This window comes from Phascolarctos cinereus, unplaced genomic scaffold (genome assembly GCF_003287225.1).
Source record: "Phascolarctos cinereus isolate Bilbo 61053 unplaced genomic scaffold, phaCin_HiC Scaffold_5;HRSCAF=322, whole genome shotgun sequence".
In the NCBI taxonomy this organism is placed as follows: domain Eukaryota; kingdom Metazoa; phylum Chordata; class Mammalia; order Diprotodontia; family Phascolarctidae; genus Phascolarctos; species Phascolarctos cinereus.
Genome location: NW_027555958.1, coordinates 382,937,156 through 382,961,031, shown reverse-complemented (window position 1 = coordinate 382,961,031; position 23,876 = coordinate 382,937,156). Strand labels below are relative to the sequence as shown.

Here is a 23,876-nt window from a genome sequence, read left to right as displayed (position 1 = left end):
TTTCTTCTGTCTTTGACATGTTTATGCTTACCAATGGTATCACCAGGTGAGAGTATACAAATAGTCTAGTTTTAAAATGTTTTCCAGAACAGTTGGACCAATTCATAAGTCTATTAGTGTGTCTGTCTTCTCATAGCCACTCATTTTGCCAATTTACTGAGAATGAGGTGAAATGTAAGAGTTGTTTAATTTGCATTTCTCTCATTAGTGAATTAGATCATCTTTTTAAGTGGTTGATGGTAGTGTGAATTTATTTTTGAAAAAAAAGTTTTGTTGATGCATTTTATTTTTACATTATCAGTCATTTCAGGAAATATGTGCCTCACATCTTTGTGTTCTCTTCAGTTGAACTTTCTCTGTAACAAAGAAAAATAATTAGATCAAAATATTCAGTACAATGATCTTGTCTGATGGTGTATACAACACTGTGCCCTAGAAGTCCCTTATCTCTTTCTGCTGAAATGAGGGAATAAATCAAGAACCATTTACTAAGCATATACTCTGTCGGGTACAGAGAGCTAGGTGGTAGGGACACCAAGACAGAAGATGAAACAGTTATTGCTTTTAAGAAGCTGATCTTCTACTGGAAAGTATTTTTCATTACTTGTTGTCTGGAACTATTACTGTTTTTTCGATTACTCAGTGTTTACTTGCTTTTAAAGACCTTTTCATTAAATTATTGTAATAGTGTATGTTATACTGGTTGTGAATATTTTGTTCTGAAGTAATACATATAAGTCTTCTATGTTTCTTTAAATTCTTCTTATTTATTCTTACTGTTATTTGGCTATTCCACAATTGATGAACAGCCATTTTGTTTACAATTCTTTGCTTTCACTAGGTGCTGCTATGAAAAAATTTGGTGTATGTTGGACTTTTTATGTCTTTGGCCTCCTTGGGGGTATATATCAAGTAGTAGTCCCTAGGTGACGTATTGGTTAGAATACTGGGCCCTGGAGTCAGGAAAACCTGAGTTCAAATCTGGCCTCAGATACTTATTAGCTGTGTGACCCTAAGCAAGTCAGTTCATTGTCTGACTCGGTTTCTTCTGTTATAAAATGGGGATGATGATAATGTAGCACCTACTTCCCAGGTCGTTGTGAAAATAAAATGAGATAATATTTGTAAAGCACTTAGTACAGCGCCTGGCATGTAGCAAGTGCCTAGTGCGTGCTTGTTCTGTGTTTAGCTTAATCACTTTTCTTTCATAGTGTCATATTGATATCCAGAATGGTTGGACTAATTCACATCTCATCCAGTATTTTATTACTGTGCCTTTTCACCTGCAGCCCTGACCACATGGACTTCACTTTTGTCCTCCATTTTTCACCAGATAGTTAGCTAATTCACTTCCACACTGCCCTCAGACTGTAGAATTCTTCATCTTCTCCCTTCCTTCCGCAATCACCACTTGATCTCTTGCCAACCTTATATCTGGATTATTTGCACTATTCACTTTATCCCCTACTCAGAATGCTGTTGAACAGAGCTGAGGGAAATCTCACAATCATCCTGACTTGCTTTATTATAATTTATGTCATCCAACTTCAACGGGGTTTCACGGTACTAAGGCAATCATTTTATTCCACCCTAAAATATTCCTCCTGGGTGTGGAAAAATAGGTATGCTAACGCATTGTTTTTTTTATTTATTTTTCTGGTGAGGCAATAGGGATTAAGTGACTTGCCCAGGGTCACACAGCTAGTAAGTGTTAAGTGTCTGAGGCCACATTTGAACTCGGATCCTCTTGACTCCAAGGCTGGAGCTCTGTCCACTGCACCACCTAGCTGTCCCTTACACGAATGCATTGTTGGTGGAGTTGTGAAGTGGTCCAACCATTCTGGAGAACAATTTGGAAATATGGCTAAAGGGCTAAAAAAAGCTATGCATACCCTTTGACCCAGTAAGACCACTACTGGGTCTGTATCCCAAAGAGATCAAAGAAGAAGGAAAAGGACCTAAATATTTGTAGCAATTCTCTTTGTGGTGGCAAAGAATTGGAAACTGAGAGGATGCCCATCAGTTGGGCAGTGGCTGAACAAATTTTGGTATGTGATTGTGATGGAACACTATTATGCTGTAAGAAGTGACAAGGAGGAATGTTTCAGAAAAACCTGGGAAGAACTGATATGAAGTGCAGGGAGCAGAACTAGGACAACTTTGTACACAGTAAGAGCATATTGTAACGATGATCAACTGTGAAAGATTTAGCTACTCTAATTATAATAAACAGTGATCTAAGGCAATTCCAAAGGACATGTGATAAAAAATGCTATCTCCTGACAGAGAACTGATGAACTCTTGAGGGCAAATTGAAGTACACTTTTTTCACTTTTTTTTTAATCTCCCCCCCCCATGGCTAATATGGAAATGTGTCTTACATGACTTAACATGTATAATTGATACCATATTTCTTGCCTTCTCAGTGGGGAGTGACTGGAGGAAGAAAGAGAATTTGGAATTCAAAATTTTAAAAATTGAATGCTAAAAATAAAAAATAAAATAAAAATATACTCCTTTCTTCCCCTCCCCAGAAGAGCTTTTCAAAATCTTTTTCTTTCCTCAAACCTCCTACACTTCACCTTCCTCACTTTCAGCTAGATGGATTGTACTGCTCTTTATTTAGAAAATAGAGGCCATTTGACACAACTGTTCAAAACCCTTGACATTATTCTTCACTCTCTCCTTTCAGTCTTTGACAGTATGTCCCATCTTCCTTCCAAGGACAATCCCTGTGTATGTACCTTTGATCCCATCTTCTTTTGTCGTCTTCAGCGGATTACAATATCACTTATCATCTAGCTCTAATTTTCAGCCTTTCCCTATCATTTCTTTGCCTATTGTTTTCAAACATGTTTCCCCCATCTCTCCCATCACCTTCCCTAGATCCTCACCTGTTTAAATTATTTTCCTATCTCCTCCATTTCTTGGGCAAACTTCTTGAAAAACATGTCTATACCCTTTGCCTCCACTTCTCTGCTTATTCACTCTTCAACCCTTTGCAATCTGAAACTATTCTCTCCAAAGTTACCATGTTTCTTAATTGCTAGTTTTCCCAACTGTTTTTGTGAAATTACTCCTAGTAGTTTTAGTATCTGGACTTTTTGAACACTATGCTACTATGTTCATTTGCTTTGGTATGTTGTGTACCTAATCTCTTCCATTGATTGACTTCTGTGTTTTTTAACTAGCTTCAAATAGTTTTGATGATTATCGCTTTGAGGTATAGTGGTATAATTTGAGATCTGGTATTGCTAGGCCTACTTCTTTCCCACTTAAAAAAAATTTATTTCAAGACACATTGTTCCTCTAGATGAATTTCATTACTATTTTTTCTAGTTCTCTAAAGTACCCCTTTGTTAAGTTGGTTGGTACGGCCTTGAATAATTAAAAAAAAATTTGTAGCTAGTATTATATTTTATATTATATTGGAATGTTCCAACATTAGCAATTAATGTTTCTTCACTTATTTCCATATATTCTGTTTTTGTTTTGTAGTTGCATTTATATACTTTCTGTGTTTCTTGTTAATGTGACTCATATAGTTTATGCATCCTGTAGAGGTTTTTTTGTTTGTTTTTTGTTTGGGGTTAAGTGACTTGCCCAGGGTCAAGCAGCTAGTGGGTATCATGTGTCTGAGGCTGAATTTGAGCTCAAGTCCTCCTGACTCCAGGGCCAGTGCTCTATCTACTGCACCGTCTAGCTGCTCTCATCCTGTAGTTATTTTGAAAGAAATTTCCTTTTTGTTTTTTCCTCTTGAGTTTTGTTGGCAAAATACAGAATGATTGATGATTTCTGTGGTAGCTTTATTTTATATCCTGATCCTTTAGTGAACTTATTGTTTTAATTTTTCAGTTGATTCTTTGGAGTTCTCTGGGTAGACCATCATATCATCTGCAAAAGGGGGTAATTTTGATTCTTCTTTGCCTATATTTATTCTCTTGATTTTTATCCTTATTTTTGTAACTAGCATTTCTCACATGATGCTAAGTAATAATAATGATAGTGGACATCCTTTTAAAACCCTTATTTTGTTGGAAAGACTTCTGGTACTTTTCTGTTACATATAATTCTGGCTTTTAGTTTTAGATAGGTACTATTGAGCATATTAAGAAAAGATCCATTTATTCCTATGCTTTTCAGTGTTTTTTTTAACAGAAATGGTTGTAGTTTGTCAAAAGCTTTTTTCTGTATTTATTGATATAATCATGTTTTGAGTTTTTTCTGTTAATATAGTCTATTTATGTTTGTAGTTTTCCGAATGTTGAACCAACTTTGCATTCCTGGTCTTAGATCCTACTTGATCATAACATACAGTCTTTTTGATTTATTACTGTAGCCTCTTTGCTAATATTTATTTAAAATTTTCATGAGGCTATTGGTCTAGAGGTCTAGAGGTACAGTGGTTAGAGAACTGCGCCTATGGCCTCATACACTTACTAGCTATGTGACCCTGGACGAGTAGCTTAACTCCTGTCTGCCTCAGTTTCCTCATTTATAAAATTAGTCTAAAGATAGCACTTAACTCTCTGGGTTGTTGTGAGGATCAAATGAATTAATATTTTTAAAATGCTTTGCGAACCTTAAAGTGCTATCTGTCTGTGTGTCTGTTTATCTGATAGCTATTATTATTGTTGTTTATTAGTATCTTTGATTTTCCGAATTTCTATTTTGTTGTTTAGTTGGGATTTTTAAATTTGTTGGCTTTCTAGATTTTCTTTTAGATATGTGTTCAGTTCATTGATCTGTTTTTTCTTTTTTTGGTTGTTGATAAAAGTGTTGAAAAATAGAAATTTTCCCCTCAGGACTGCTTTTCAGTTTCAGTATGTTAACTCGTTATTTTTGTTAATGCATTTTTCTATTTGCAGTGAAAGAGAGTGTGTGCAATGCTAGTAAGCAGTTTGTTTTTGCTTCTCTATACCCTCTTTTGGATGAAGGTACTCATTGTAATTTCTCTATTCCCTCATCATTATTCAGTCTGGTGTTTCTTTATCTTTTTTTTTTTTAAGTGTGTATGTGGGAACTGTGCTGTTCTGCTCCCATTCACTCTGCCATCTTGACTGGAAGTTGATGACGATGACATTCCATTTTAAAGAGATTGCTGACCCATTGAGAGTTATATTCTGTAATGCATGTGTATTGTGGACTTCACATTGTTTAGAATTTACTTTTAAAACAGCAGAGTTGTTTCTTCTGTCTCTTAAAATATCTCCACTTTTCTCTTGATGTGATTTTCTTTTTTGGTTTAGATTTCTTCATGGTTATAACCCTTGAAGATATTTTTGTTGGTATCTTATATGTACTTCATACACATATGTGTGTACCAGTATACTTCAGTAGCAGCATCTTAGTTATGAAATAAACATAAAACAGGACTTATACAGCACAAGGACAACTTTATTTGCTAACTTATTTCAGTAATTTTCCTAACAGTTTTGCTTATTCCAGTGCTTGGCACTAAAAAATTAAAATGGATTATAGATATTATTTGGTAAGGAATGCCATCTTAAGAAGCATTTTGATGTTGTGGAAGGAGGAGTGCTGGATTTAGAGTCAGATGAACTGGTTTCAAATCCTGGCTTAGCCACTTAACGACTTGTGTGACCTCTGGCAGGTACTCTGGCTCTCTGGCTCTCAATTTTCAACATCTGGAAAATGAGGGAATTGGACCAGATAGTCTCTGAGACCCCTTCTAGCTCAAAATTTGTGATCCTGTGAAGATCATATTTTGAGCTATATTATATACACATATACACATACTCAAACATACTTATCTACATATAGATGTGTATCTTTTATTATTAAGAGTTTCTGACTAACCTGTTTTTATCTTGAAATGTTTTGTAAAATATTAACATGATATAGCTTAAAAAAATCCTGAAGGGGGAGTTATTCAAAGTATTATATAAGATATTCAGCAATCAAATCCTTTCTCTAATAATCTCTAAGCAAAGAAGGAATAATGTGAAATTAAGTGATTTTGATTTAATTTTTATTTTGCAAGTGGTGAGACTATTTATTGTAGTAAATATAGTATATTCCACTTCACATTAAAAGTTACTGAGACTATTAGTTCATCATAAAATCAAATCCAGACATAATTTTGAGTATGTATTTTATTGGTCATGGACTCAGATTCCCAAATGGGAGAGAATACTGGACTTGTAGTCAAGAAGATCTGAGTTCAAATATGGCCTGAATTTACTAGCTGGATTACCCTGCTTAAGTCACTCAGTTTTCCTCAGTTGTAAAATGGGGATAATTATAGTACCTACCTTCCAGTGGTGTGTGAGGATCAAATGTTGGCACTTAGAGCAGTTCCTGGCATGTGGTAAGCACAATATAAATGTTAGCTGTTATTATTATTAGCACTAGGTACTTACCACAGATCCTTATGAAAAGCTTTTCTTTATTGCTGGCCCCAGACAGTATGAGTTACAAAGTAGAATTAATATGTTAAACACATGAGTGGATAGCAAGAGATTTATCTTAAAGGCTAAGGATATGTTCATTTTAATGGCCTCACGTATAGGTAGTAATGATTTTCTGCCTACCTTTCCAACGTTATAGTGTTTCCTAGGCAGTACCATTCAGTAAAATTGAGTTACTTTGTAGAGGTAGTAGGACTGATTCAATCTTACATAACTTTTTATATTAACTAGATGTAATTAGGTATAGAGTAAGTAGAAAGAGTGCTGTATTTGGAGTTAGAAGATCTGGATCCACATCTTGACTCTACTCCTTATTACCTGTTTGAATTTGGGCAAGTTGCTTAACCACTTTGGATCTGTTTAGTCAGCTATAAGATGACTTTTAAGATTTCTTCATCTTCCATTTAGTTGGGAGGAACCATCTAAAGGACTATGGTTCTGTCCAGCATCTGTGATTACTGTTGTATACTTTTTAAAAGAACAGTTTTTTTGTTTTTGCTTTTCGACATACTAGGTATCAGTAGAGTAGGTTGGGTTTTGTTGTTGTTGTTGTTGTTTTGCTCTAGTGGATGTATAAACCATTTTCCTAACACTTTGATATACTGAAATGTTGATCATAATAAAAATTTCCTTAATACCTCTTTTATGCCTATATCACTTATTTGGTAAGCTGTGGAAATTTTTTTTCTTCTGTTGTACTTTTGTTTCCAGCTTCAGTGTTTCACCTAGTTAGGTATTTTGGTTTTAGAGCCAGCAAAATTAAATTTAGATAGTTGCTGGTTCCTGACCTAGTTTTATTAGGTTTCAGTATCTATCTAAGGATCTCCAGTGAGGATTATTGGAAAGGAAGAAACAAAGGTTTTATGTATTATAGAGAATTGCATCAAAACCATTTAGAAAGACAAATCACAGTAATTAAAAGGTTTTTTTCCCTGTTTTCTACTTTCCTTAAAAGTATGGTAATACAAACACATTCTTCTTAGTATATTAATGATACCCTTGATTTTATTTATAATTACCACTGATTTTTAGTTCTTTTGTCATCTGACCTTTGTTAATGGGATATTTTGCAGAGAGAGATAAAGGGAAGCCTCTTTTTGATTGATATTGATGTGGCACATTATTTTCATAATATTAAGAACTAAACTAAGCACTGAGGGATACAAATACAAGAAAGCAAGACAATTCTTGCTCTCAAGGTGCTTATGTTCTAATGGGGGGAGATAATACATATAAAGAAGAGCTGGGATGGGTTGAGGGGACTACGGTATGCAGCAACTTTGTTTGGGAATGGCCTGGGAAGTATGTGTAGGTCTGATTTCTAGACGAGATAAAGCAAAAACTCACCTCTCTGAGCCTAGGGTGGTGTCCTAAGTTCCAAGTATGATAGGAGAGTGATGAAGAGATTGAGGATAATGGCCAGATTGTAGGTGGCATGGTTTGGTTTGGCCCATTTTCTGCCCTACAGGTGGCCTTCTTCAAATGTTATGTGTAGAATTGAAAATAATATTGTAGACATGCTCAGACCAAAAAGATACCTCCCTAGTCTTTAGGCACAGTCTTTTAATGTATTCTAAAAATGCGTTCGTTTTCTTGACTGCCATGTCACGCTGATTCATATAAAGTTAGCAGTCCACTAAAACCCCTTTTCTTTTTCAGACAAACTGTTTTCTGGCCATGCTTCCATCATTTTGTTAATTGTGAAATTGTTTTTTTTTTAACTTTCATTATTAGATTTCATCTTATTTGATTCAATCCAGTGTTCTGTTTTGTCAAGATGTTTCTGAATCCTGATTTGTCATTCAGCATGTTTAGCTGTCTTCTCTTAGCTTTGGGTCATCTGCAAATTTGATAAGCATGCTATCTATTTCTTCATACAAATTACTGATTGTAAAGGGTCAGATACAGATTCTTGGAGCTCTCTTCTGGAGATCTGCTAATTAGACTTTGAACCATTAATAGCCATTGTTTGGAACCAAATCCATCTCATCTTACTGTCATGTAATGCATATCTTTCCATCTTTTCCATAAGATCAGCTGAAAAGAATCAAATGCTTTGCTAAAGTCTATGTAAAATCTGTCTACTCCTAATAATTTTGTTAAAAAAGAAAATGAGCTTAGTCTGACATGACCTGTTCTTTTTTTTATTACATTTTTTTTCAATCAACAGAAATCCACCTTCCCTCCCTCCCTCCCTCCCTTCCTTCCTTCCTTCCTTCCGCCCGTCCTAGGACCTGGGTTCTCCCGCCTACGAGAAAAAGAAAAACAAAATCTCTGTTAGAAATACATAAAGTTAAGCAAAACAAATTCCGGGATTGGCCATGACAAGGTCTATTCTTGATGGAGCCATATTGGTTAGCTCTTTGTGATCATTGCTTCTTTTTCCTAGATGTTCCCTATCTATCCCTTGAATAACATATTCTAGAATTTTGTAGTAATCAAAGTCAAAGTCACTGACCTATAGTTTGCAGACTCCATTCTTCCTCTTTTGAAAATTTGGACATTAGTTCTCATCTAATTCTATGTTACATCTCCCATTTCCATGATCTTTCAAAGGTCACTAACAATATTCCAGTTCTTTCTGTATATTAGTATATTGTTAATCTGGGTCAGGTGATTTGACCTTTTCCAAGGTGGCTAGATATTAATAATTCCCTCCTTATCTTTAGGTATCAGTTCCTTGGACATTTTTGTTTCTTTTTCAGGGCAGAAATTTTTTCCTGGCAGAGAAAGAAGCAAAATAATTTGTTGACTTTGGAAGAGTTCCCCTTATTTAAAAGTAACAGGGTAGGAAAAGGGGGACTAACATTATATATTAAGAAGATATGGGGGCAGCTAGGTGGCTCAGTGGATAGAGCACCAGCCCTGAAGTCAGGAGGACCTGAGTTCAAATCCAGCCTTAGACCAAACACGTGACACTTACTAGCTGTGTGACCCTGGGCAAGTCACTTAACCCCAATTGCCTAAAAGCAAAAAAAAGAAAAGAAGAAGAAGATATGCTCATGTAATACATTCCTGTGAGGAAATCCAAGAGCCGTTGTAAATTTGTGGGTTTTTTCCTGCATTGAAATTTTGATGATGTAATATTGTGTCATGTAACCATATAGCATTGTGTTGTAAATAAGTCATTACATGCACATATTCCTGCCAATGCATACTGGACTTCTCAACGATGCACCTGTCATTGGATTTGACCACTCATTGGTTATAAATGACATTTTTTGTTTTTATTTGGAAAGTAATGTAATCACTATGACTTTAACTCTGTTACACAACAGATGAAACATATATGAACAGTTTTTCAAAATTTTCTTCTCTTTCCTTATGCTTCCACCTCGCACTTATTTTTATTCAACATCTCCCAATAGCTCCCGAGGCTACTACCACGTCGGGGGCCCTCTCCCCACCCCAGCACTCTCAGGGGACTGTATTGCCCACTTTGGGAATCTGTGATTTAGACCAGGCATGGGGAATCTGCAGCCTCAAAGCCACATGTAGCCTCTAGACCTTTAAGGGCAGCCCTTTGACTGAATCCAAACTTCATAGAATAGATCCCCTTAATAAAAGGATTTGTTCTGTAAAACTTTGACTCAGTCAGAAGGCTGTACCCAAGGACCTAGAAGGCTACATGTGGCCTCAAGGCCTCAAGTTCCCCACCCCTGGTCTAGACTATAGAGTCTGAGGACCTGGGTTCAAAAATTTCCTCTAACACTACTTTTGTGACTTGGGGCAAGTCACTTAATCTCCAACTTCAGTTGATTAATTTGTAAAATAAGGTTGGACTTGAGGTGTTTCTGAGGTTGCTTCCGGTCCTAGATCCTGTTCTGGATCTGAGTCTTTACAACTTAAAAAAAATGTATTAATATGTATAGTCAGGTCCTCCTCTTGGGGAATGTTTTTAAATGCATAAAATAAAATATATAGGATTACAAAGGAAATCAATTATGTTGAAATACAAATATAAAAACATTAAAACAAGTTAAGAATCGCTGATCTAGTCTAACTCCTTCAATTTTGGGTATGAGGAATCTGAGGCACAGAAACGTAAATTGAATGCTCAAGGTCACACAACTAGCTAGTGGAAGAGGGGAATAAAAATCACATTTCTTGGCTTTTAGTCCAGTGTTCTTTCCATTTTACTGTGCTTCTTTGACACGTTAGGAAACATTTTTTTTATTCCTCAGAACAGTACAAAATGACAAAATTTATAGTGAAACTTACTTTGTAAGACTTTTTTTTAGACTGTAGAAAATAAATGTAAAAGATTCCTTAAAAATATATCATTTGGCCTTTGGAAATAGAATAATTTTTCCAAAGTAGGAAGTTTTTGAACCCAGGTTCTTTGACTCTTTAGTCTAGATTTTAAACTGTATCCTTGGGATTTCTCTGTATTTTTCAGTTTGAAATTATCATTAAGCCAAGTCAAGAAATTATTAGTTGTTCTACTTTAAGGAGAGAGAGGGAAAAGAGAGGGCTCCAGCAGACATGTAGAAAATTTAAATCTGACATATTAAACTGAGCAGGTCATTTTGGTTATTTTTGTTTATTTTCTAAATTAAAGATTAGAGCCAATGAAAATTACTTTTCTCTTTCTCAATTGTCTCTATGGTGTAAGTAGTAGAAACTCATTCTCTGAGAAATAGGTTAGTGAAACACCACTCTAGAATTGCAAAGGATACTGGACAAGTTTTTCTTGTGCTCCAGGATCTAAATAGCGCCTATCTTGATCATTAGTCTTTAAATGATTAGATTTTGAAATCAGTCATCTGGGAGGCTGTTTGACTTGGTGGGAGTCAGAAAGTAATTGTTCTATATTCTACTGCTTAATGAAGTTCCCACTAAAGCTAGGTCAGTCTTTTTGTCTTAATTTTTTTTTTTAATCAACAAAAGTCCACCTTCTTTCCTTCTTTCCTTTTCTTTGCCCCTCTCCATTGAGAAAGAAAGAAAAACAAAATTCCTGTTACAGTCAGGCAAAACAAATTCTTGCATTGACCATGTTCAAAAAAAAAAAAGACTCATTCCATATTCTCGGGTCCATCACCTACAGAGGTCTGTTTGGAGGTGGGGAAGCATGTTTTTCAAGAGTCTTTTGAAATCTTTCAGAATTGTTTACAACATGTTGTTATTTTATAAATTGTTCTCTTGGTTTTCACTTTCCTTTGCCTCAGTTGATATGTCTTAGGTTATCTTTTTTTAAAAAATTTATTTTTAGTTTTCAACATTCACTTCCATAAACTTTTGAGTTTTAAATTTTCTCTGCCTCTCTCCCCTCCCCCTTCCCCAAGATGGCATGCAATCTGATAAAAGTATGATAGGAAACCACTGGGGTTTAGCAAACTATTACAATAGCCCAGGCATGACATGATGAGTACCTGTACCAGGGTGTTGGCATTGTCATAGGAGAGGAGGAGATCTTACAAAATTGAAATCAGCAGGCCATGGCAACAGATTGGATGTGGGTATTTGAGGATGACACCTAGGCTGAGAGTCTGGGTGACTGTGAAGATGGTGGTGGTGGTTGGACCAATGACATAATGAGGGTGATATCTTGATCTGCTTGAGAATTGGATGTGAGTGGAGCAGAGTGGCACAAAGTTGTCGGCCTCATTCTCTCTTACAGAATCATCAAACCTTAACAGTAATAGGGAATTTCAAGAAAGAGTGACTATTTTGGGGGGAAAGATAATTAGTTTTGGAGATGTGTTTAAGATGTCTGTGGGACAGCCAGTTCCAGGTGTTCAATTGGCAGTTAAGATAGGAGTCTAGAGATCAGTAGATAGGTTATAAGGATAAATAGATTTGAGGATTTTCAGCATAGAGATGTTAATTGACTTCATGGGAGCTGATAAAATTACCAAGTGAAATACTGTATAGAGAGAAAAGAGGTCCTAGCTTAAGCAGAGCCCACAGTTAGTAGGCATGACCTAGAAGATCATGCTGCAAAGGAGATTGAGAACAATTGATCAGTAAGCTTGAGAGGAGAAATAGGAGAGAGTAGTGTCACAGAATTCTATAGAAAAGAGAGTATACAAGAGAAGAGGGTAATTGAGTTTTCAAAAGCTTGTGGAGGTGAAGAGGTTTGAGAATTGAGGAAAGGCCATTAGATTTGCCAAGTAAGAGGTTATTACTAATTTTGGAGAAAATAGTTTCAGTTGTATGAAGAGGTTGGAAGCCAGATTGTAGAGTTAAAACAATGAGAGGAAAGGAAATAGAGGCACTGATGGTAGAAAATAAGTCAGTATGCATTTATTAAGTACCTGATATTTGCTTTATACTGTGCTAAGCACTGGGAATACAAATATGAAATAAAAGGACCCCTACCCTCAAGGAGCTTACAGACTAATGGGGAAAGACAACATATAAAAGAAAACTGAAGGGGTAGCTAGGTGGCGCAGTGGATAGAGCACCGGCCCTGAAATCAGAAGGACCTGAGTTGAAATCAGACCTCAAACCAAACACTTGACACTTATTAGCTGTGTGACCCTGGGCAAGTCACTTAACCCCAATTGCCTTAAAAAAAAAGAAGCTGAAAAGCTGGGGGAGGAAGGAGACAATACCCTGGATTGGAGCAGGGAGGAGAAGCCAAAGAAGTCCGAGATTAATGCAACCAAGTGGGAAATGAGGATATGTCTGATAAATGGCCTTCTCAAAGAGGTTAGCCACAAAAGGGAGGAGATGTATAAGGTGATAGCTATCATCTTATATCAAGGATCAATCAAGTAAGATTTTTCTTTTTTGGCAAGGCAGTGGGAGTTAAGTGACTTGCCCAGGGTCACGTAGCTAGTAAGTATCAAATATCTGAGAGTATCAAGTATCTGAGGCCAGATTTGAACTCAGGTTCTCCTGATTCCAGAGCCAGTGCTCTAACCACTGTACCACCTAGCTGCCCCTAAGGTTTTTTTTTTTTTGAGGATGCTTGTTGGGAGTAGGGAAGTAGAGACAGGAAAAGATTGAAGATAACCAAGAGAGTAGGGATGATAGAGGGGCTAATCTTCTGGAAAAGATAGGATCACTTGTTCATCTCAAAGGATGTATCTTTTCAAGAAGAGCCACCTCATTATGTGAAATGGGTGAATAAGGGAACAGAGGAGGAGGCATCTGGAAAATGGGGAGTAGGGGAGGAGACTGTGTCTTTGGTGAATGGCCTCAAGTTTTTCAGTGAAATACGAGGCAAGGTTCTCAGTTTGAGACGGTAGGGGGAAGAGGAGTAGCCTTGGCAGGTTTGAGAATTGTTGAAATGGGCATTGCCCATCACCCAGCACAAAGTCATACTCCTAGGCCAAGAGGAGGGAGTCATGAGTGAGCAAGATGGGCCCTACCTAAGTACTAAGCACAGAACAAGTTTTAGAAACTTAGCTGTGTGGCTCTGAGCCCAGGAGCAAAGTGACAACTCAGTTTTAACCTTTAGCCCATACATAAGCCTACAGTGTGGAATAACTAGGGCAGAAGTCCATAAAGGGAGCCAGCAGTTCACTTGCTCTGAGGCTGCAGAACTGCCCAGTGGGTTTGCAGCAGTCTACTGAAACTCAACTATATATAAACCAGCAGATCCAACTTGCAGAGCTCGTACTAGAAAGGCTGTGAGCAGATCTCTTCCTAGATCACACTAGTTTGGAAGCTCTGAAAACTTGAAGTCCCCCAGATTGAGCTGTGAAAGCAACAGAAGGACATTAGAAGACAGCAACTCAAGTGAGACATTGCCCTTCCCTATAGAAGTCCAAAGATAAGATGATGACCAGAAGAACGAGCAAACAAAAATGAACTCCACCATAAACAGCAACTATGGGAATAGGCAGGCTCAAGATTCAAACACAAAAGAAGACGATGGCTTGAAAATATCTACAAGCAAAGTCTCAAAGAAAAATGTAAACCGGGCACAAGAATTTCTAGAAGAGTTAAGCAAAAAGTTAAAGGAGCTAAAAAACCAAATGAGAGTATGCAAGAAAGATATGAAAAGAGAATTAACAGGTTGCTAAAAAGTGATACAAAACCATACTGAAGAAAATAACTCCTTAAAAATTTGAATTGGCCAAACAGACACAGATGACTCCATGAGATGTAAAGAAATAATAAAACAAAGTCAAAAGACTGAAAAAAAATGTGAAATATTTCATAGGAAATAGAAAATAGCTGAGATACCACATTTCTTTTCCCCTCCATAAACTACTTTTATTGCAATTTTCTTTTTAAAAACATTTTAAACAATTTATTTTTAAAGCATTCTTTTCTTTTTAAATTTTGAGTTCAAATTTTCTCCCTTCCTCCTCCCTCACCCACTGAGAAGGCAGACAATATGATAATCAATTATACATGTGAAGTCATGCAAAACATTTCAACATTAGCCATACTTTTTTTTAAGCTAGAAAAAAGTGAGAAAATTATATTTCACTTTGTACTCAACATTCGTCTGTTCTCTTTCTCTGTAAATGAATAACATTTTTTCATTGTGAGTCCTTTGGAGTTATCTTTTATCATTGTTTTCATCAGAGTAGCAAAATCTTTCATAGTTGATTATCATTGCAATCATAGTTGGTTATTATGCACAATGTTCTCCTAGTTCTTCTCATTTCACTTTGTATCAGTTTGTATAGTTCTTGCCATGTTTTTCTGAAACCACCCCCCTCATCATTTGTTAGAGCACAAAAGAACTTCGTCACAATCACATACCACAGCTTGTTCAGTCATTCTCTAGTTTGTGAGCATACTCAGTTTCCAGTTCTTCGCCAGCACCAAAAGAACTGGTATAAATATTTTTGTACATATAGATCCTTTTCCTTTTGCTTTTATTTTTTGGGGTATAAACCTAGTAGTGGTATGGCTGGGTCACAGTTTTATAGCCCTTTGGGCATAGTACCAAATTGTTCTCCAGAATGGTTGGACCAGTTCACTGCCCCACCAACATTTCATCAATTTACATATTTTTCTTCATCCATTCCAGCATTTGTCATTTCTTCTTTTTTTTAATTTAAATTTTTTTATTTTTTCCATATGCTTTTGAGTTGAAAATTTCTCTCCCTTTTCCTCCCCCCCCACCCTCCTCAAGACAGTGCACGATCTGATATAGGCTTTACATTTACATACCCCATTTAACATATTTTCACATTAGTGAAGTTGTAAGTAAAAATTAAAACCAATAGGAGGAACCATCACAAAGATGAAACAAAACTCAACAGAAGGTAAAAATAAGTGATAGCAATTCGACTTCCATAGTTCTTTCTTTGGATGTGGACAGCATTATCCATCCCGAGGCCTCTGGAAATGTCTTCGATCCTCATAATGCTGAGAAAGGTTCAGTTTAACAATCGTAGTCATTGCATGACATATCTGTTATTGTGTACAAAGTCCTCTTGGTTCTACTTACTTCACTCAGCATGAGACCATATAAGTCTTTCCAGGTTTTTCTGAAGTCAGCCTGTTCATCATTTCTTATAGCACAATAGTATTCCATTACATTCATATACCACAACTTGCTCAGCCATTCCCCAGTTGATGGGCATCTTCTCAATTTCCAATTCTTTGCCACCACAAAAAGAGCTGCTATGTATATTTTTGTACATATGGGTCCTTTTCCCATTTGTTTGATCTCTTTGGGATATAGCCCTAGAAGCAGCATTTGTCATTTCTGATAGGGGTCATGTGGTACGTGAGACATCAGATTTCAAGAATTCATATAGAGGAAAACTTCCCAGATAGTTTAGAATCAGAGGGCAAAGTAGAGATTGAAAGAATTCACTGGTTACCTCCTGAAAAAAACCCCAAAATAATAACTCACAGGAATATTATAGCCAAAATCCAGAGCTCCCAGGTCAAGGAGAAAATATAAGCAGTTAGAAAGAAAGAATTCAAGTACCATGGAGCCAGTCAGGATCACACAAGATTTAGCAGCAACTATTATTAAGGAAAGGAGAGCTTGAAATAAGACTATCCAGAGGGCAAGGGATCTAGGATTACATCCAAGAATAATCTGCTAGCAAAACTGAGTATAATCCTACTGGCGAAAAATGGATGTTTAATGAAATAGAGGTCTTTCAAACACTCTTGTTGAAAGGACCAGAGCTGAGTAGAAATTTTGACATTCAAACATAGGATTCATGAGAAGCATATAAAAAGTCAAACACAAGTGAAAAATCATAAGGAATTATACAAGGTTAAACTGTTTACATTCTTATATGGGAGAACTTTATCATCACTGAGAGGGAATCTAATTAGATGGAGGATCTGTGTGCTATTATGTTAGGTTGGGGTGACCTCAAAAGAAGAATGTAAGAGTAAGAAAGAGAGGTATGAAGTGGGGGAGGCAAGGAGGGAGAGGAAGAATGGGGAAAATTGTATCATGTAAATGAATTGTATCATGTAAATGGAGCAAGGAAGCGTTTGTACATTGAAGGAGGAAGTGTTGGGAAGGGGGGAGTAGGCAATACTTCAACCTCACTTTCATTTGAACTGGTTAAAGGAAGGAAGAATACACATTTAGACTCAGTTGAGTACAGATATTCATCTTAACTCAGCAGAGAAGTAGGAGGGAAAAGGGTTAAGAGAAAAAAGAACAGGGATGGGGTGGAGAATAAGAGGGAAGGTATATTAAGGGAAGCAGTAGAAGCAAAAACAGAATCCTGAAGACAGGACAAGGGAAAAAAATAAGGAAAAGTATAAGAGAATAGAATGAAGACAAATACACAGTTAGCAATTATAACTGTGAATGTGAGTTATAAGAGGAAGTAAAAAGTAAAAGAAACTTTATAATAGTGGGAGACTGCAGTTTACTCACCTCAGACTTAGATAAATCTACCATAAAATAAATGAGAGAAGTTAAGGGGTTGAATAGAGTTTTAGAAAAGTTAGATGTGATAGCCATCTGGAGAATACTGAATGGAAATAGGAAGGAGTATAAGTGTTCTTGGCTGTGTATGACATCTTCACAAAAATTGGCCATACCTTAGGATATAAAAACATTACAGACAAATGTATAAATGCAGAAATATTAAATGCATCTTTTGGGCCATAATACAATAAAAATTATATTCAATAAAGGGCTTTTAAAGCATAGATTATAAATTAATTGGAAACAAGTAACTTAATTCTAAATGCTTAGGTAATTGAAGAAGCCATAGAAACAGCAATTTCATTAAAGGCGATAATAATGAGATAACATACTAAAAATTGTGGGATTCAGCCAGAGCATACTTTGGGATAATTTTCTATCTCTGAATGCTTAAGAGAGAAAGAGCAAATCAATGATTTAGGCATGCAGCTAAACAATTTAGAAAAACCAACAGTTAAAAATCTTCATTATTGGGACAGCTAGGTGGTGTAGTAGATAACTCCAGTCTCGGAGTCAGGAGGACCTGAGTTTAAATCGGGCCTCAGACACTTGACACTAGCTGTGTGACCCCAGGTAAGTCACTTCACCCCAATTGTCTCACCCCCCCCAAAAAAAATCCTCATTATCACCGAATAGAAATCCTGATAATCAAAGAAGAGAGTGACAAAATTGAGAATTTAAGAAAAATTGAATAAATAAAACTAAGGCCCATTTTTTAAAGGAAAAAACCCAATAAACTAGATAAGCCAATGGCTAATTTGATTTAAAAAATAAAAGAGAACCAAATTACTAGTATTAGAAAGGAAAAAGACGAATTCACCGAGGCAAAGGTAAAGGAGCAAAAGAGTCTGTATGTAGGACCATTACAAAGGAATGGAGTCTACAGTTGGAGTAACATGTTCAAGAAACTGTTAAGTAGGGCAGTTTAATTGCATCATAGTTAATGGAGAGGGGAGACAGACATAATAAGACTGCAAATAGAAAGGGCTCAGGATGACCATAGATTTTCATATTTAATTCTGGATGTAATAGGGAACTCCTGGTTCATTCCTTGTGGAGTTGGGTGATTCGATCGGACCTACACTTTAGAAAAATCATGTTGGCAGCTATGTGGAAGAAAGATTGGAGTGGGGAGAGATATGAGTCAGGAAAACCAGTTAAAAGGCTATCATAGGCAGGGACCTAAAATGGTAGAATAATAGGAAGAAGTTCAGCTGAGCTCTTCCAACACAGCTACTCTACAAAAAAGGAGTCCTCACTGAGAAAGTAAGAAAACAAGCACAGTGAGTTGTGTTTCTAGATAAAGTAAGTGTGGGGAAGCAGAGAGGTCTGTAGATGTTAGAGCTGGACTGACCAGGGTTGTGTGCATTCCAGTGTACAGGTACTAAAAGAGCTTATAGGCTGTGCATCAAACACAAGAATAGGCCTCTGGCTCCTTACTAGCACCCTGACACTATACACGATTAGGGGGGTCAGGTGCTAACTGGCAGCTCTCTTATTCACTCCTGTGTAGTGGGTCACAGGTCCAGGGTAGACTGAATAGTGGACTTGTGCCTAGTGGTGGTGTTTCAGGGTGAGGAGCTGTGATGGCCATAGACTGTGTACTGAAAGAGTAACAAATTCAAAAGCTTGGGCAAGTATGTGACTCTGACCCCAGGAGCTGAGCAGCATCTCACTCCTAGCCTTTTTAGCCTAGACTGAACCTGCAGTGCAATAACTGGGGTAGAAATCCTACACCAAAGGGATGCTACAGTTCCTTCACTTTATGCCTGCGGAACTTCCTAGTTGTCTGATATTGGATGAGTTACAGCAGCAGTCTTCTTCAAACCATGGGCAAGCCAACAAAATCACTTACCTGCCACATACTTTATGCTTGGGCCACACTTGACTACCCTTGATCTTCTGAAAATGCCTGATGTTTTCCCACTATAATGCTTTCCTCATTATGTTCCTTATTCCAGGAATGCCCTGGTTTTTCCTGTTGTTAACTTCCTAACCATTCTTTTACAGCCCATCTCATATAATAAATCTTCAATTAAACTGACCTTGATAACATGCCAGTGGCTTCAGACCTCACAGAGCACTTTTTGTTACTCTCTGATGCTGGCTTTTCATATGTTACTTTGTATTACTTCTCTGTTTTTCTTACCTTTGTCTACACTGTAACTTCTGTGTCTTACCTGTCTAAATTTTGTATCACTTCCCAATACCTTGTATAGTTCTGTTGACATAGGAGGGTGTTGTTTAGTCATTTTCAGTTGTGTCCCACTCTTTGTGGCCCCATTTGGGGTTTTCTTGGCAAAGGTACTGGAGTAGTTTGCCATTTCCTTCTCCAGCTCATTTTACAAATGAGGAACTGAGGCAAACAGAGTGAAGTGACTTGCCCAGGGTCACACAGTTAGTAAGTATCTGAGGCTACATTTGAAGTCACGTCCTGCTGACTTCAAGCTTGGCTCTTTGTCTTCTGTGCCACCTAGCTGCTGCTGACATAATAGGTACTTGATATTTTATTGAATTGAATTGAACTCAACATATTTGCTCTCTTTATTTGCTTCATAATTTCACCCATTGATCATATTATGGACAGTGTTTTATATGTCTCTCATTCTTGATTCTGTCAAATCATGTTTGAGCATCTCTTACAGTGAGAATCTGTTATTATGTGAATATTATATAATATTGTTATAATTTATGACGAGGTATCTAATATATGATGATGATATTATGGTGATAATCATATACATATAAGAGAATATTGCATAAGAAACCTCCCCTTTAGGCCTGAGAAAGCATCTCTTCCTTTGCTGAACTCTAGTCCAAGTAAGGATCCAGTCAAGGGTGGTGGTGGCAGAAAAAAAGAACCAAAGTAGTGCTTTGGGGGAAGCAGCTTTGGGAATTAGTGGCAGAAGCTCTTCCTGGTCTCTTAGGTGGGATTCTTCACACTTTCTTTATAACTTAATAATACTAGTAAGTGTGCAATTATGTGTTCTTTTATTAAACTCTATTAAGGAAAGTTCTTTGTTCTCTCTAGAAAATGTGCCAGAGGAACTTCGAGAGCCATTTTACACAGATCAATATGACCAAGAACACATCAAGCCACCTGTGGTGAATTTGCTACTATCCGCAGAACTGTATTGTCGTGCTGGGAGTCTTATTCTCAAGAGTGATGCTGCAAAACCACTTCTGGGCCATGATGCTGTAATCCAGGCTTTAGCGCAGAAGGGCCTCTATGTTACTGACCAAGAGAAACTGGTAACAGAGCGAGATCTGCACCAAAAACCCATACAAATGGTGAGTGTTTTAAATGGTGTGATTACCTCACATTTATTTAACATGTGTGCTTTTCAACATAATAGCACATATTTAGCGACTAGATTTTTTGTTAAATTGGACATTGATCACTTCTGTCTAGATTTTTTTTTCCCTTTTGTAATCATTCCATGTCCTCCTTACAAGTGAAGATACAAATTTGATAAGTAACATCTTTTGGGATGCTTGTTCCCACTTACTAGTTGGGTGAAATAGTTATAACTTCTTCCCACTTGAAACTGAGTAAACAATATCAATTAAAAAACCTTTTTGTAGCTGCTTTTCTTGGATGCAAGAGGTTTGGAAGAAAGTCTTTGTATAGCTATAGGAGAATATGTACATAAGTTTATCAGGAAAGAAAGGTAAGACTCAAAGTTTGTGGTATTAGTTTACCTAAATGATAAGTGTAATATCAGTTTCTGTACATTCAATATTTTGGAGGCTTTTGTTTAATTATTATGTTATAAGATGATATATTTTATGCTTTAAATTATAACCCAGGAAAAGATAGAGGAGTTGTCAGAGATATTTTCGCCAGAGAAATCAGTTTATATACTATTCCATTAAGAAGAAAGATCAAGAAAAGTTTGGGAATAATTAAGAATAATTAAGAAATAAAATAGTATGGTTTCATAGAATGGTCAAACATTATTTCATATATAGAAATATCTACATGAATACAGTATTTTAAAAATTAATACTTTTTACTCTTATCAAACCAAACCTAAAGGAGGATTCAAATGAACACTTTGTAAAAATCACAAAAAGCAAGTGTGGATAACAAGAACTTAGAAGTTATTTGTCAGATTTGAATATATTAGAATTAGCTCAATTAATTTCCTGAAGTCTTGCTTACAGATTCAAAGATATATAGTAGATAGGGAAAGAGAGCAGGCCTCAGGCTGTAATACATACTTTGTGATCCTGAGTATTGACTGACTGACAGCCTTCTCAAAGACTGGGAAGTGAAGTATAATTACAGTGATAGAGTGGTAAGATAATGTTATTTCACATGTAGAAATATTTCTGTAAATACAGAATTTTAAAAATTGATACTCTTTGATCAGAACAAGCCTAAAGAATAATATAAATAAACAATTCATAAAATCACAAAAAGGTATGGATAGCAAAACCTAGCGTTGTTTGTCATATTTAAATATATTAGAATCAACTCAATTATCTATAGTCCCAGGTAACAGATACAAAGGTACCTCACTGAGAGCTCCCTGTGAATGAAGTAGCAAATCTGGTCCTCCCCAAAATGTCAGATAGTAATTAAGAAGGATTGAATATTCTCAGTGGTGCTAGGACTTAAAAAAAATATATTTAAATGATTCTAAAGGGGTGATAGATCCAGAATGAAATTGAGGAAAACTAGGAATGTTTGGACTTGACATAATGGAAAACAGCCATGCCTTCCTATACTGGGTTGGTGACCTATAAATATAATCGTTATAACATTTTTCATATTATTTTGCCATCTCATTGAGGAAGAGAGATTCACTTTGTGAATTCAGTATTGAATGATATTGATAATTAAATATATCAGTGTTAATATTGGAGATCTTGAGGGGAGACAGCAGGGGCAGTCAGGAAGGCTTGGGGTTGTATTCTGCCCCTGAGACTTAGTAGTTGTGACTACAGGTAGGTTACTTTATCTCTCTAGATTCAGTTTCCTCATCTATAAAATGAATAGTTGTTAGACTAGTTGATTCCTAAGGGCCTTTCTAGATTTATATGTATGATGCTGTAGTCCTGGTAGTAGGGATTAAGCATTGGCCAGGGGTTTGATCAGATGACTAGTAAGGTCCTTTTTTAATCCTAGTACAGTACTTTGCTCTTTGAAATTTTCATTGGCTTTACCAGTGTCATTCCCTTCTTATTTAAACATTCCTAGAATGTTTTATAATTTTAAAAGACTGAAAGAATGATCTCTACAGAAAATCTAGATTAAGTCAGTCAGTTGATCAACATTTATTAAGAGCTTACTATGTTCTAGGCACTGGGCTAGTAAGTACTGAGGATACAGAAAGAGGCAAAAGACAGTCTCTGCCCCAAAGGAACTTACAATATGATAGGGGAGACAACAAGCACACAAATATATACAAAGCAAGATATATACAGGATAAATAGGAAATAATCACTAGGAGGAAAGCACTAGAATTAAGAAGGGTTAAGGAAGGCTCCCTATAGAAAGTAAGATTTTAGTTGGGACTTAAAGGAAGCCAGGGAGGTCAGTAGTCAGAGCAGAGGAGTGAGAGCATTCCAGGCGCGGGGGAACAGCCAGAAAGAATGCCTGGAGACAAGAGATGCAGTGGCTTGTTTGTAGAACAGCCGGAAGGTCATTGCTATTGTATTGAAGAGTACATGTTGGGAAGTAAGGTGTAAGAAGACCGTAAAGGTAGGAGAGGCAAGGTTACAAAGGGCTTTGGATACCTAATAGAGCATTTTGTGTTTGAGGCAATAGGGAGCCACAGGAACTTATTGAGTAAGAGGGGGAGGGGTGACATCAGATCTGCATTTTAGGAAAATTACTTTGGCTGAATGGAAAATGGATGGGAGGGGGAAAGACTTGAGGCAGGAAGAACCACCAGCAGTCTGTTGCAGTAGTCCTGGCATAAGGGGATGAGGGCCCATCCTAAAGAGATGGAAGTGTCAGAGGAAAGAGACATATGAGAAATGTTACAAAGGTGCAATCAACAGACTTTGGCTACAGATTGGTTGTTGGGGGAAGGGGAGGAGATAGTGAGGAATCCAGGATGGGACTCCTAAGCCTAGGGGTAGGGAAGTTTTGAGGGAAAAGATTATGAATTTGGGGCATGTGGAGTGTAAAGTGTTTGTTGGACATCCAGTTCAAGATGTCTAATAGGCAGTTGGAGATGGGAGATTGGAGGAGAGAGATTAGAGCCAGACATTAGCATAGAGATAGTAGTTAATCCAAGGGAATTGATGAAATCCTCAAGTGACGTAGTTTGTAGGGAGAAGAGAACAGGAACCAGGAGAAAACTCTGAGGGACAACTGCTGTTAAAGAGCATGGTCTGGAAGAGGATCCAATAAAGTAGACTGAGAAGGAGACGTCTGGCAGGTTGGAGTAGAACCAGGAGAGGGGTGGTTCCAAAAACTTAGAGGGAGGAAGTTATCAAGAGGAGGGTGATCAGTAGTTTCAGAGGCTGCAGAGAGGTCAAGAAAAGGATAAGGATTGAAAAAAGGCCATTGGATTTAGCAATTAAGAGATCATTGGTAACTTTGGAGAGAGTGGCTTTTGTGGAATGGTGAGATTGGAAGCTGGAGTGTAAAGGATTAAAATGAAAGT

General features: G+C 36.8%; 1 protein-coding gene across 4 annotated transcripts in view; it reads left to right on the top strand.

The window, feature by feature from the left end:
* Positions 1 to 23,876, top strand: part of CAMSAP2 (calmodulin regulated spectrin associated protein family member 2) — a 152,723-nt gene that overhangs the window by 16,872 nt on the left and 111,975 nt on the right. For all 4 annotated transcript variants that reach the window (XM_021002984.2, XM_021002983.2, XM_021002982.2 and 1 more), the window contains exon 2: positions 20,285 to 20,544. In XM_021002984.2, coding sequence (XP_020858643.1) covers positions 20,285 to 20,544 — 260 coding nt within the window. The remainder of the gene's footprint in view (positions 1 to 20,284; positions 20,545 to 23,876) is intronic.